The sequence below is a fragment of the Phyllobates terribilis genome, unplaced genomic scaffold (genome assembly GCF_046119375.1).
Source record: "Phyllobates terribilis strain yellow unplaced genomic scaffold, ASM4611937v1 Scaffold_11__3_contigs__length_659146591, whole genome shotgun sequence".
Lineage (NCBI taxonomy): Eukaryota > Metazoa > Chordata > Amphibia > Anura > Dendrobatidae > Phyllobates > Phyllobates terribilis.
Genome location: NW_027362771.1, coordinates 106,545,861 through 106,560,034, shown reverse-complemented (window position 1 = coordinate 106,560,034; position 14,174 = coordinate 106,545,861). Strand labels below are relative to the sequence as shown.

Below are 14,174 nucleotides of genomic sequence, written 5' to 3'. Positions count from 1 at the left end.
TTATGGAGATGCAACTCCTTGCTTCATTCTCCAGTATATAAAGCAAAGATTGAAAAAGACATTATACTGTACTTTCTAGAAAATAGCATACATATTTCCCCAATTACCATCTGGAACGCTCACAAAGCAGTTCTCAGAGGGATCCTTATCCAACTAAATTCTCAACATAGAAGAAATTTCACAAAAGGATTGCAGAAGAAGAAGAAAAACAGATACAAAAACCCACAGAGAAATCCTATTCTATTATACTCCGGCTTAGAGCAGAACTAAAATCCATTCTTTTAGATGACTATGATAAACTTATGAACTCCATTAAACTTAATTATTATTTTTCCCATAACAAAATGTCTAGACTTATGGCCAACAAAGTCAAAATACAGCGTATCAAAACTAGAGTCTCTTCTATTAATAATGATGGAATTAAATATACGCATCCGCAAGAAATTGCTGAAGAATTTGCAGGGTTTTACTCTGCCTTATATAATTTAAAGGATGATAGAGACACAATTCAACCAAAAACTATAGAAAACAAAATTTCTTTCTAGAACGAATCTCCCATAACTAAATACAGATCAGTTAGCTTTGCTAAACGTCCCGATTTCAACATACGAAACGGACAAGGCCATAAAAGCATTAAAGGAAAGTAAATCACCTGGACCAGATGGCATACCTGATGAATATTATAACATTTTTAGTCACCATCTTTTACATCCCCTAACGTGTATGTTTAATACCGCCATCAATGAAGGTCAATTCCCAAAGGAAGCCTTACAGGCCACTATAGTGGTTATACCAAAATCAAATAATGACCCAGAGGCAATTCCAAGCTACAGGCCTATATCCCTCTTAAATTCGGACATCAAGATATATGCTAAAATAATCTCAGAAAGGTTACTCAAAATTATGCCCTTCTTAATACTTTCAGACCAAGTTGGATTCATTAAAGGGAGGCAAGCCTCTTACAGTACAAGAAGAGTACCTCATTTAATTTCACATGTAGAAAAGTAAAAAATTCCTTCTAGATTACTTTCTCTCACTGCCGAAAAGGCGTTTGACCGAATTAATTTGGAATATATGGTAGCCACTCTAAATAAATTCTGAATTCATGGACAAATCTTGAAATCTATTATGGCCTTATACTCTTGTCCCTCTGCAAAAGTCCAAGTGAATAAAATATTATCCAACTCATTTTTCATCTCTAACGGCACACGGCAAGGTTGCCCATTATCCTCAGTGTTATTCGACCTAATCATCAAACCTTTTGCCGAAACCATTAGAACAAATTACTTAATAAAGGGAATACCATTTAACTCTAGGCAACATAAAATAAGTCTATTCGCGGATGACACGCTAATCTTTACCACTGACCCTATCAATTCATTGAGAATTATTACTCCTATTATGAGAGACTTCTCTGCAGTTTCAGACTATAAAATAAGAAATAATAAATAAAAAAAATAAAAAATTAAGCTTTTTCATAGACCAAAAAATTTATAGAAAAAGAATTTCCCTATATCTGGGAAAAACATCATATCCCATATTTAGGAATTATAACTACCAATTCTTTACGTAAGGTACTAGATGAAAATCTGAATCTCCTACAAAAACAGGTTAAAAAATATATTGATAATTTTGATAAAACAAATACCTCGTGGCTTGGTAGGATTGTCTTATATAAAATGATAATCCTGCCAAAACTTCACTATATCTTTATAACTGTTCCAATTCAGAATCCAGATATATGGATTAAGAACTTCCATAAACAAATGTTGAAATATATTTGGAATGAAAAAAAAACACCAAGAGTAGCCAAATCATTATTATATAACAAAAGAAATTGAGGCATTGGTCTCCCAAATCTACACGCCTACTCCGAGGCCAATATCATAATGCAGAGCAGGAAATGGCTTGTAGATGAAGCAAAAACCAGCTGGGCAGAAATGGAAAAATCATACAAATAGGAATTCTCCCTTAGACGCACTTATTGTTGCGAATTTACTAGACCAATCCCTCCCTCTACCAGAGAATATACTAATAAAATCTACAATTATGACTTGGAGGAAATTATAACACATTTCTAACAACCAAGTTAGTTAGCCATTAGAAAACCTCTTTATTTATATTCCGCCCTGCTCTTCCGGACTTCCCTATAGACAAATGGAGAAAGAATGGTATAACAAATTGTTCGGCCTTATTTACTGGACCTAAAAAAGATTCAATCATAAGTTTTCTATCCTTGACTCTATCGTACAACCTTCTAACGAGTTTTATAACTTTTTAGAACTAAGGAAATATATTAGGGAGAAATTCTTTCTCCCCATATCTCTTCCAAGAGTTATCATATCTCTTCTGGAAAATCCCTTAAAAAATACTATTTAGAACATCAAAAATCTGTATACACTCTTCAATAGTGACATAACTATTGAAAAATCAAAACACATGGTTAAGTGGGAAGAAGATATGAATGTATGTTTTTCGCCAGAGACATGGAAAGAAGCAATTGAAATAACATACAAATCAAATGTAAATGCTAATATTCATGAGAATTATTTTAAAATCTTAAACTCGTTGGTTCTATACACCTGTCAGATTAAAGAAGATTTTCGAGGACAGATCAGACTTATGCTGGAGGAACGGTGCTCAAAAAGCTAACATATTGCATATTTTCTGGTCCTGCCCTAAAATAATCGACCTGTGGAAAGTAGCTAATTTATTGAGCAATATTAACAACTCTGTAGTTGAAATCTCTCAACTACTTTTGTTCTCACTTGATTCAAATCAACCCCCCCCCCCAAAAAAAAATTAAACATCTTGTAATTCATCTATTTGCTGTAACAAAGATGAAAATCAATAGATGTTCCTTCCAATCCAGAAATAATGAAAAGAATGTCTACCCATAATTCTTTTGAACATTCTTACGGCCTAAGAAATAATTATTTAAAAAAATACTTTCCCGCATGGTCACCTTGGAACCTATTTCTTTCCTCAAGTCGGAATGCCCCCTTTTAGATAAAGATTTATTATATGCGAAGAAGTACAAGTACAATAACATATTTAACTAAGCAAATTGAAAAGTGTTTTGTTAGAAATATTGTTTCAATAAGGATGATCTTTTCCCCTGTCCCAACTCTCCACGTTTATCTGATCCAACCTTCCCCTTGGCCCTTTTCTTTCTTTACCCTTCCCCTCTACCTTTCCTAACTTTTCCTTCCACATCCTTATCCTCTTGCACCTACCCTTTTCTCTCTCTTGATTCTTCTTTGGATGGAACTTCTTACTTGTTTAGTTGAACTAGTTTTAGATCATTCTGTTATGTTTTATCACTCACTTTAACTATAATCCCCTCCTTAAAAATTGTTAAAAAAAATCCCCCAAATAAGATTGAAAAAGACAAATGTAAATAAAAAAGGTTACCGCTGAAAACGTCATCTTGTTCCGCAAAAAAACAAGTGCCATACAGCTCCATCAGACAAAAAATAAAAAGTTATAGCTCTCAGAATTAAAAAAAAAAAAAAAAAAAAAAAAAAAATATTCTAATAAAGTTTGTGTAAAAGCGGCAAAACAAAAAACCTATACAAATGCGCTACCGCTGCAAGCGTACTGACTCGAAGAATAAAAGCTGCCTTATCAATTTTACCACACGCAGAATGGCAAAAAAAAATAATTCAGCAATTGCTGGTTTTTGCTTATTCTGCCTCCCAAAAATCAGAATAGAAAGCTATCAAAAAATATCACATGCCCGAAAATGGTCCCGCAAAAAACAAGCCATCACATGACTGTCGGCCAAAATATGGAATAATTACAGCTCTCAAAATATGGCGATGCAAAAACTAGTCTTTGCAAAAAAAAAAAAAAAAAGTCTTTTAAAGTGTGACAGCTGTCAATCATAAGAACCAGATATGAATCTGGTATCGCTGTAAATCAGACCGACCCGAAGAATAAAGTCGTCTAATCACTTATACCGCACGAGGAACGACGCAAAAAACTCTAGGGTTGTGTGCTAAGGTTAGGTTTGGGCTAGAGGTTGTATTAGGGTTGGGATTTTTTCAAAAGTAAAAAAAAGGATGATATGGCGACCAGTGTTCGCTACTTGAGTTTGCATCGGGTGCTCGGGTATGCACCGAGTATCACGGGTGTTCGAGTGACATGCTCGAGTCTCTGCCCCATATGCTTCATGGCCCAAAAAAAAAAAAAAAAAAAAAAAAAAAAAAACCAACAACAGTTGCTGGGATTGCCTGCCATGCACGAGCGATCCCCACATGTTTTCTTTGGGTGTCTAACAACCGTGAAACAAGCGGGGCGGTGACTCTAACATGTCACTCGAGCACCCGTGATATATGGTGCGCACCCAATGCAAACTCAAGTGGCGAGCACTTGCGCTCAAGACTAATGATGACTTATTTAATATGATGACCTAATGTTATCAAATTCTGTCGTACCTCTGGGTTCAAAATGTACACTATATCCCTTGATAACATCCTTGAGGGGTCTAGTTCAGAAAATGGAGTAAATTGTGGGGGGTTTCCACTATTTAGGCACATCAGGGGCTCCCGAAATGCGACATGGCGTCCGCTCTTGATTCCAGCCAATTTTGCGTTCAAGAAGTCACACAGTGCTCCTTCCCTTCTGAACCCTGACGTGCGCCCAAACAGTGTATTTTCCCCACTTGGCGTACTCAGGAAAAATTGCACAACAATTTTTAAGTTACATTTTCTCCTCTTACCCTTGTGAAAATAAAAAAATTGGGGCTAAAAGAATTTTTTTTTGTGGAAAAAGTTACTTTATTTTTACAGCTCCATGTTATAAACTTCTGTGAAGCACCTGGGGGTTCAAGGTGCTCACCACACATCTAGATAAGTTCCCTGAGGGGTCTAGTTTCCAAAATGGTGTCACTTGTGGGGGAGCTCCAATGTTTAAGCACATCAGGGGCTCAACAAATGCAACATTGCGTCTGCTAATTATTCAAGCAAATTTTACATTCAAAAAGTCAAATGGCGCTCCTTCCCTTCTAAGCCCTGCCGTGCGCCCAAACAGTGTTTTTTTCCCCACGTATGGGGTATCTGCGTACTCAAGGGAAATTGCACAACAAATTTTGGGGTCCATTTTTTTCCTGCTACCCCTGCAAAAAAAAAAAAAAAAAAAAAATCGTGGTTTAAAGTAATATTTGTGAAAAAAGTTAAAAATGTTCATTTTTTTCTTCCCCGTTCCAAAAATTCCTGTGAAGCACCTGAAGGGTTAATAAGCTTCTTGAATGTGGTTTTGAGCACCTTGAGGGGTACAGTTTTTAGAATGTTGTCACTTTTGGGTATTTTCTGTCATAAAGGCCCCTCAAAGTCACTTCAAATGTGATGTGGTCCCTAAAAAATGTTTTTTTAAATCTTGTTGTAAAAATTAGAAATCGCTGGTCAACTTTTAACCGTTATAGCTCCCTAATAAAAAAAAAAAAAATTTGGTTCCAAAATTGTGCTGATGTAAAGTAGACATATGGGAAATGTTATTTAACTATTTTATGTGACATCTCTCTGATTTAAGGGCCTAAAAATGAAAATTGCAAAATTTAATATTTTTGCCAAATTTCCGATTTATTCACAAATAAACGCAAGTGATATCGAAGAAATTTTATTACCATCATGAAGTACAATAGGTCATGAAAAAACAAAACAAACAATCTCAGAATCAGTGGGATCCGTTGAAACATTCCAGAGGTATTACCTCAAAGTGACAGTGGTCAGAATTGTAAAAATTGTCATTAATGTGCAAACCACCCTTGGGGGTAAAGGCTGACACCTGAACTTTAAGGGTACTGGTAGAAAGTCCCTGTTCCAGACCTTTCTGAATAAATTCTAGAATGGCATTAACCGATACCCCATCCTCCAGCCTTGCCCCTGTGGGGACTAGAAATCTCTTTCAGGTCCTACCATAGATCTGTGTACTGACTGATTTTCCACTCTGGAGCAATATGGAAACCAAGTTAGAATAAAACCCTGTCTTAAGAAAGACCTCTCAAGTTCCATGCTGTCAAGTGTAGACTGGCTGCTTGATGATGCCACACCGGGCCCTAGGAGAGTAGATACAGAAGTTCTGGTAGTACCCATGGCTCGGTGATTGACAGTCTCAACCAAGAAAACCATGGCCTCTTGGGAGAAAAGGGTGCTATTAAGAGGATTCTTGCCTCATCTTCTCTGATCTTCCTCAGGGCTGCTGGTATTAACATCACTGGTGGAAAGGCATAGGCTAGGTTGTAATTCCATCTGTATAGGAAGGCATCCACCACCTGAGTATTCCCTCTGGAATTCAGAGAAAAGAACAGGTCCTATATTTGGTAGACCCCATCGATCTACAATCTGATTGAAAATGAACTGGTACAGAGCCCATTCTCCTTGCCTTAGCCGATTGCGGCTCAAGACGTAAGCTTTTCCATTTTCTATCCCCTTCATGTTTAGAGCAGTTTGAGAAAGGAGAGGATTCTCTCTCATCTGAAATATCCAATTGGTTACTTCCTTTAGAGCATTGGACTGAGTGCCTCCCTGATGATTGACGGAAGGCCATTGTTACCAGATTGTCTGAAAGGACTCACATGATGACCCTGTAAGGAGAAAAGGAGTTCATGCATGGCATGCTCTGTCAGTAATTCATCTTTGAGGAATCTAACTTCTCTTCTCTTGTCCATTCTCCCTGAACAAGGTGATCTTCTAAATGGGTCCCCATCCCTTTAGGCTTGCGTCTGTGGTAATAACTCTCAATATTTAGTTTACCCAAGGCACATTTCTGGATAGATTGTTTATATCTAGCCACCAAAGAAGAGAATGAGTTGTTATGGGAGAAAGTGTTACTCTCACTTCCAGACAACCTTTCAATGCGTTTTCATTCACCAGAACATCCCGCTGTAACACACTGGTGTGTAACTGGGCCCATAACACTGCCAGGATACAAAAGGCAAGATAACCCAGCAAAGACATTGCCTCATTGCTGCTCAGGAAAGCTATCAAACATGAATAAAAGTCTAGAAGTCAGCACCACTTCCAAACCAGAATCAGACTTGCCCTTTGAACATGCTTTTGTAAGGGAGGTAGATAATGCTGCAGGGAGTGACCGTTTCTTTTCAACAGATTGAACTCATCACCATGGTTTGCCATGAATCAGGGGGTAAGATTGTGGGACCTTAGTGAGGCAATTTCTGGTTCTAATCCAAGATGGTGGGAGACAACCGCCTATGGGGCAAAATCTTGATGTGCCCAGCAGCAGTTTTAAGATGTGCAGCCACATTATAATGCAGGAAGCTGGCGCCATCTTCACTGCAGACTTTTCTCCTGAATGCTTCTGTAACATAGGGCCATCACACCCCAAATTCCTGGAGCAATGCCATCCATGCTGCAAAAAGAACTGAGCAAAGCCTCATCCAGAATTACCTAGGACCCAAAATATCAGGGAGCTACACAATAAAATATCCTGGAAACAAATTGCAAACAATTGTAAAATATCCCATAGTGAACTGTACAAAATAGTGATTTATTTGCAACAACTCAAAAACAATACTTGATGAATATTGCACTTGTAAACCGCTTCAACTTCAAAATTGTAATAAAAATGAAAAAATAAAAAAGCTTAGAACCAGTAACACTTGCCACAAGCTATGCATGAATGTGAGGTTTATAAAACAGAGGCATAAAAAATTAGGCATTGAAGATAGAGTGTTATAGCAGTCATACACAAAGAAAACGTACTGCAAAGTCTTATACACCCTATTAGTCCCTTCACTGTAGAGGATACAGAGCCCACGAAATATATATATATATATATAAGTCACTGCCCCAGTAGCAGCAGAATGCGCTCTTTTATAGTCCATTAGCAGCAGGCAAAATTCAGTACTTTGTACCAAAAGCAACAGTCTTCAGGACAGGGGATCTGCGAGCTCGCAGCACACGGCTGTAAGGACCATTCTCCAGTAGTGCTTTTTGTCCAGGAGTCCTGGACAGGAGGTTGCGGAGAAAAGGCCTCTTCTCTGAGCTTTGGGTCGGCTGAAGATTCTCATTGTTGCACATACGTTTTAGACCAGATGTTCCTTGTAGCCTTTGCACAGTATTGTACTGCTCTGCAATGCAAATTGCCTTCTTTCTCAGATCCATCTTCACCAGGACCATATTGTTTTGCAGCTCTGCTAAAGTCTTTTCCTAAGAAAGAGATGTCAAGTTTCCTTTAGAATGTAATAGACAATGGAATTCTACTTTTCCTTCCAAAATAACTACAGGTGTTGCATACATTTGCTAATTTATACAATAGAAATCTTTGCAAACTAATACGATTCTTCTTTTGATTGTCACTAGTGATGAGCCAGTATGTCCTGTTAACCGTTCGGTGAGCATACTTGGGTGTTTTCAGAGTATCATTAGCGTGCTCAGGTGTTACTCCGTGCTCATTATTTGCGATTGTCTGACAGCTTTAATACATGTGAGGAATGCCTAAGAAAAAGGCATTCCTCACATGTATTAAAGCTGTCAAACAGTCGCAAATCATGAGCACGAAGTGACTCAAACATAACACCTAAGCACGCTGAAGATACTCGGAAAACACCCGAGCATGCTCGTAAATCTCAAGTAACGAGCATGCTCGCTCATCACTAATTGTCACCTCTTGGGAAAAAAAAAAAAAAAAAAAAAAGAGTGATAACCAGTATGGCCATAATACATGGCTGCTATCACCCCACCCAGATTTCTTGGAACCCTGAAAAGCAAAATTTGTCTAGTTATGCTGATTCCCTTACTGTTCCATTTATGTACAGATAAGCAGAAAGGAAGGCAGATATATATTACAAGTTTCCCAATAACAGTTTATATTTTGGCCAAGCTGTATTGATCACACATAAAACAGACACGAACACTTATGTCACAAGGGTGCCAATTCTCTAGGAACATTAGTGGATCAAAAATGATAACCATTTGTCTCTGAAGTCAATTCTCCATTAACTCTTGTTTTTTCCTTCCCTCCTTCCACGAGACATAACTTTATTTTTCCATCGACAGCCATATGGCAGCTTGTTTGTTTGCAGAATACGTTGTACTTTTGAATGACACCACTCATTTTACCATGTAATGTACTGAGAAAAACAGGAAAAAAATTCAAGCAAAAATGGTTACTTTTTTATGCAATTCGAAAACTGTTGATATTCGGGTTTTGTTTTTATGGAGTTCATTGTATGGTAAAAATGACTTTGCTGCATGATTCTACAGGTCCGTACGATTACAGAGATACCAAACGTGCATAGATTAAAATATAAATTATACATATTATTACTAAACTATACTATTTTCATTTTCTAGGACTTGAAAAATAAAACGTTACATGTCGATTGAACTGTGTGAGGGCTTGTTTTTTTAGATGGTGAACAGATAGTTTTATTGATTCCAATTCAGAGTACATACGACACTGATCATTTTTTATAGCATTTTTTGTAGGGAGGTGTGGTGACCAAATAAAAACCACCCAAACAATAGTATTTTTTCCTACTCTTTATAGCATCAGAGTTCATTTTATATTTTGATCGAATGATCCTTAAAAGTCCATTCTATCACTTAGACTATATGCTACAATATCACAGCTTATAGTGAAAATCTCAGTCTCCTATGAACCTTAGCCTCTGGATGAGTTTCACAGGAGTAAAAAGGATAGTGACGAGGGTTTTCAACATGCCTTAAGCCGTCTTGGTAGCCCATCGATGCGACGGAGGAGATGGGAGCAGATGCACATGAGCCCCAGCAACCATGCCATATAAATGCCACTGTCAGAGATTGACAATGGCATTTAAATGGTTAACAGCAATGCCTGGAGCTCAGTTATGGCCATAGCTGTTGGCTATATAATATAGCCAGAATCAGCTGCTGTTGAATCCCTATGATCTTGTACATGCAAGAGAAAAAAAAAATGCTACAATAATCTGAAGATATTTAGGTATAGCCCAGTGCTTTGACTCACATGGCTTAGCCATTATCAGGTTATGGATTTCAGTAGCTGGAATACACAAAGGTGGGAACCAACCTGTCTAGACAAGATGTCATCACAACCAGACAGGGCCTGTCTCAGTTTCTCTGCTCCAGTCGTATGGCAGCATGCCCTATCAACCTGCTGTAAAGAGGCACCAAACTTCTGGATTTCTGTGCGCAACAACCGGATGTTCTGTTGGGGGAAAAAAAAAAGCAAGATAACAGTCAAAAGAATATTCTTCTTGAATAAGCACTAACCCACCACTAGATGTTTTCCACCCCAGATCTACCCTACGACTCTCACCCAATAGGAAAGGGAGGAAGCAGGATTCTGTGCAGATGGAAACATGGAGACTACATCAGATTCTGGAGAGCAAGCAATTTGCTTCGAAAGTCACAATCTGTCAGGTGGATTTTATGCAACATTACTAATTACAGATTAGAGCCCCCAGTTCTCTGAAACATCGTATTTTAGTTACAGTAGAATAATTGTAAAAAGTACAACTTAAAATATGGATTAGGGTAACAGAATAGGTATTCTGCACCATTCTAGAATGTAGAACATAGATCCAGAAAACATGGGGCCTCCATCAATACAGCAGAGATGCAAGCAAAGCAAGGACAGGAAAGGACTGCAAAGCAATGGAACCACAGTTGCTCCCCAGAACCTTATGGTGAGGAAAAGGTGAAAGCAGACAATTAAGATGGTTACCCAAAGAGCTCTTGTGTGCTGAAAATCTGTGCACTTGTGATGAGAGCCCAGAAAATACTGCTGGAAAAGTAAAATATAGGAAACATTTACAGTCTTAAAATACAGTCTTTAATCCCTACAAAGTGAGAATGAACCAAGTGAGCTTGTAAGTGGGAAAGCAAAACATGGAGCGCAACTATATTGGCTAGACACGAGCAAAGAAAGTCAATGCAGTCTTGACCACCTGAAATCATTTCAGGAAGCAGGCTTTGCATGCACAAGTGGCAACTTTTTAACCCCTGCTTATTAGTCCCACCCCCCCCCCCCCCAAAAAAGCCATATTCCACAAGCCTCACTATAGAAACATCAATACGAAGAAATATGAAAAGCAGCACTCACCAGATCTTTTTTGGCTTAAAAGTCCTTTATTCCAGCATATGTGGACAATCTAGGTAAACATGCAGCAAGCGGGTAAAAGCAAGGAGTAGATGCAGGGGAAGAAGAGAGGACAATGGCAGTTTTGCGTCCAGCTGACGCTTCTACTGGTTCTATATACTGCATAGGACCCTTTAGAAGCATCAGCCAGACACGAAACGGCCATCGTCCTCTCTTCCTCCCCTGCACCTACTCCCTGTTTGCCACATATTTTCCTAGATTGTCCATACATGATGGAATAAAGGACTTTTAAGCCAAGAAAGATCTGGTGAGTGCTGCTTTTCATATTTCTTCATATCGATGTCTGCCTTGAACTATAGCTTATGCACCATCGCAAAAGATCGCAAGTAACTGCTGACATTAAGAATATCATTTAACTTGTGGGTTTGGTGCCAGTATACTTCTAAAATCTCTCATTTGAAGTGAAGTGCTCTCTATGGAAACATTCAGCTGCTCTTGCTGTAGAAACTGCAAGTAGCACCACAACTGGACTAATGATATAACACACTGTGCCCATTGAATCAAATAAGCAACAACGAATACAGTCATGCCAAATCCTTAAAGAGGACCTGTCACCAAATGTTTCATGTTGAACTGGACACAGGATGGATTACGGTGGTTGCTGCAGAGCAGAATACATTTTTTCCTCTCTACTGCAGAAATATTTGCAATCAAAGTACTTGGCATCTAATGAGTTACAGTTGATTCCAAGTGGCTATCCAGGAAGTACACGCCCTCAGAAGACTGTTTAACGCCCACTTGGCTTTAAAAACAAAACAAAGAGTCAAGTCCAAGAGTGTTAGGACCTGTGCACATTTGTCATTTTTGTTGTGTTTTTTTTTTCTCTGTAGATTTGTCATAAAACCTTAAGGGTTTCCTGATGCCAGCAAAGTGAATCCTGAAGTCTCATGCACACATTGCTTTTTTTTTTTACTTGCAGATTTATATCTGCAGCATGCCAATTCTTTCAGCGTTGTTGATGCAGATTTCACCCTCACTAATGAGTGGGGGAAAATCTGCACCTAAAAAGTGTGTATTTTCTGCAGTAGAGGGGGAAAAAAAAGAAAGTATTAACGTGAATGTTATACTTTAAGGTTGTGCAATATTAAACATTGGCTAGCTGCTAATTCATGTTACGAGAGGGCTTATTTTAATGTATTATCAGTAGTAGCTAATCAATACCATGTTTTACTGATTTTTATAAATCATACTGCTAGTGTTATTCAGCGTTAAAGCGTAACCATAAAATTTTATTTCAGAAATCAATAGTACACATGAACATAAGATATATAGATTAAAAAGTTGCTTATCAGAAACATTTGCTTCTCTCTCTTCCTGAACTGATAAGATACATCACATAGTTTCTTATTTTCAGGTGTACTATTAATTTAGGAAATAAAAATTAAAAACAGATACCCTAAGTGCATACTTTGTTCAACAGCTCCCCCCACACAGTTGAGGGCCTAGTCCTGTTTCCACGTTCTGAGGATGCAGATACCATTAAAATAGGGATGACTAACAGTAAGGATCTCAGTGGCTTCCCATACGCACAGGCAACAGGTTACTGTTTTTTTAGGCGTCTGGCTGTCCTGGTCAGGAGAGCAATAGCCAAAGAGCCAGACGTGGCCTGCAGTTTGCTTCAGTCATGTACCACACACACTACCATAAACATATGTATCAGTATCTAGTTTGTAGGCACAGTGGAGGTTTTAAAATCTTTTTAGTTGTTCCATTTGAATAACTGTTGTGCTTTGTATAATCTAAGACATGTAATATTTAAAAAGGGAGTCTGTCACTCCTAATAAGCAAAAATAAAAAACTCATTAGCAGTATCAATTTCATTCCTGTAATTACTTTTTTTAAAGCTTTCTTTCATATGCAAATGAGGAGGCTTCTATGCATCCTTGGTGTGGCTAAGATTGGCACCCTTTTACATACTGAACATTTCTCACTTCACCGACTTATTCACAGCCTTTGATTGGTCGGAGCGATAGCTACCTGAACCCTAACCGCTGCGCTGCATGTCCACACCGACTATGATGGGCTCCCTACACTCAGAAATGTAACAAGTGGCTTCAGACAGGAGAGGATCAGTTATGATCATCACCAAATAGGTCAATATCAGTGAGGACATCAACCTATTTTATGTGATATCCTAAACAGAGGAGGAGCACGTGACTGATCCGCTATCTCCCTCTGAAGCCAGTTACTACCCTTCTGGGCGTACCAATGTAGTGAGCGACAGCAGCGATCAGGAGGCAATGATGACAGCCAGTGTAAACGCATAGAGCTGTGGTTAGGGATCAGGTAGCACTCACTTGGGCTGAAAGGCAGATTCGGGGGAGGGGTGGGAACTGCTTGCTATGCAAACTATGGGAGTGTAGAAGGTGCATTTAACTCCTTCATGACATATCATGTATATTTGCATCACATGTTGTGTTCCTGCCTTTGATGCAGGGTCACATGCTGAGCCCGCATCTTTCCCCGCACATGACAGCAGATCTCAAAAACAAAAACTGGGGTTAAAAGTAATTATAGGAATGAAATGTATACTTCTAATATGAGTTTTATAGGGGCTTAGTCCCGTATAGAAATGATTAGTTTAACTTGCATTTCAAGGGTGGCAGACTCTCAATCATTAATCATATAACAACCTGTTCAATTCGTTGTTTCCCTAGTATGGATCAAATTAGAAACCGATTTCTCCACTTGGTGTGGTCTGTTCCTTATTTTCAATAATGCACTCCTATAGGCGAATGCCAGAATTCAGATTAAATGTTTATTATTCCATATTCATGTAATGCTATATAAACTAATCTTACCAACAACATGTTGCCATCTGTTTAAAGTGAATTAAGCCAATAAGTAAATATCCACAAATGTAGGACTTACCTTTTGCCCATCTTGAATTTTTCGATCTACATCGGCTGTGAAAGTTCTGGCAGATGAAGGTGGCTGTTGAATTGACTTAAGTCTTCCTATTTCTTTAGAAGAGAATAATAATAATAATAATAATAATAATAATAAATATCAATAATAATAATACTGATAATAATACTAATAATAACTAA

General features: G+C 38.2%; 1 protein-coding gene across 4 annotated transcripts in view; it reads right to left on the bottom strand.

Moving 5' to 3' along the window:
• Positions 1-5,556: 5,556 nt before the first annotated feature.
• The window catches only part of KIF20A (kinesin family member 20A), a 32,206-nt gene continuing 23,588 nt past the window's right edge, over positions 5,557-14,174 (bottom strand). For 2 of the 4 annotated variants that reach the window (XM_073651411.1, XM_073651416.1), the window contains exons 17-20: positions 13,996-14,087; positions 10,690-10,749; positions 10,033-10,170; positions 5,557-8,171 (exon numbers count right to left, since the gene is read on the bottom strand). In XM_073651411.1, coding sequence (XP_073507512.1) covers positions 7,863-8,171; positions 10,033-10,170; positions 10,690-10,749; positions 13,996-14,087 — 599 coding nt within the window. In that variant the 3' untranslated portion in view covers positions 5,557-7,862. The remainder of the gene's footprint in view (positions 8,172-10,032; positions 10,171-10,689; positions 10,750-13,995; positions 14,088-14,174) is intronic. The other 2 variants (XM_073651412.1, XM_073651415.1) reach the window with 2 other exon arrangements.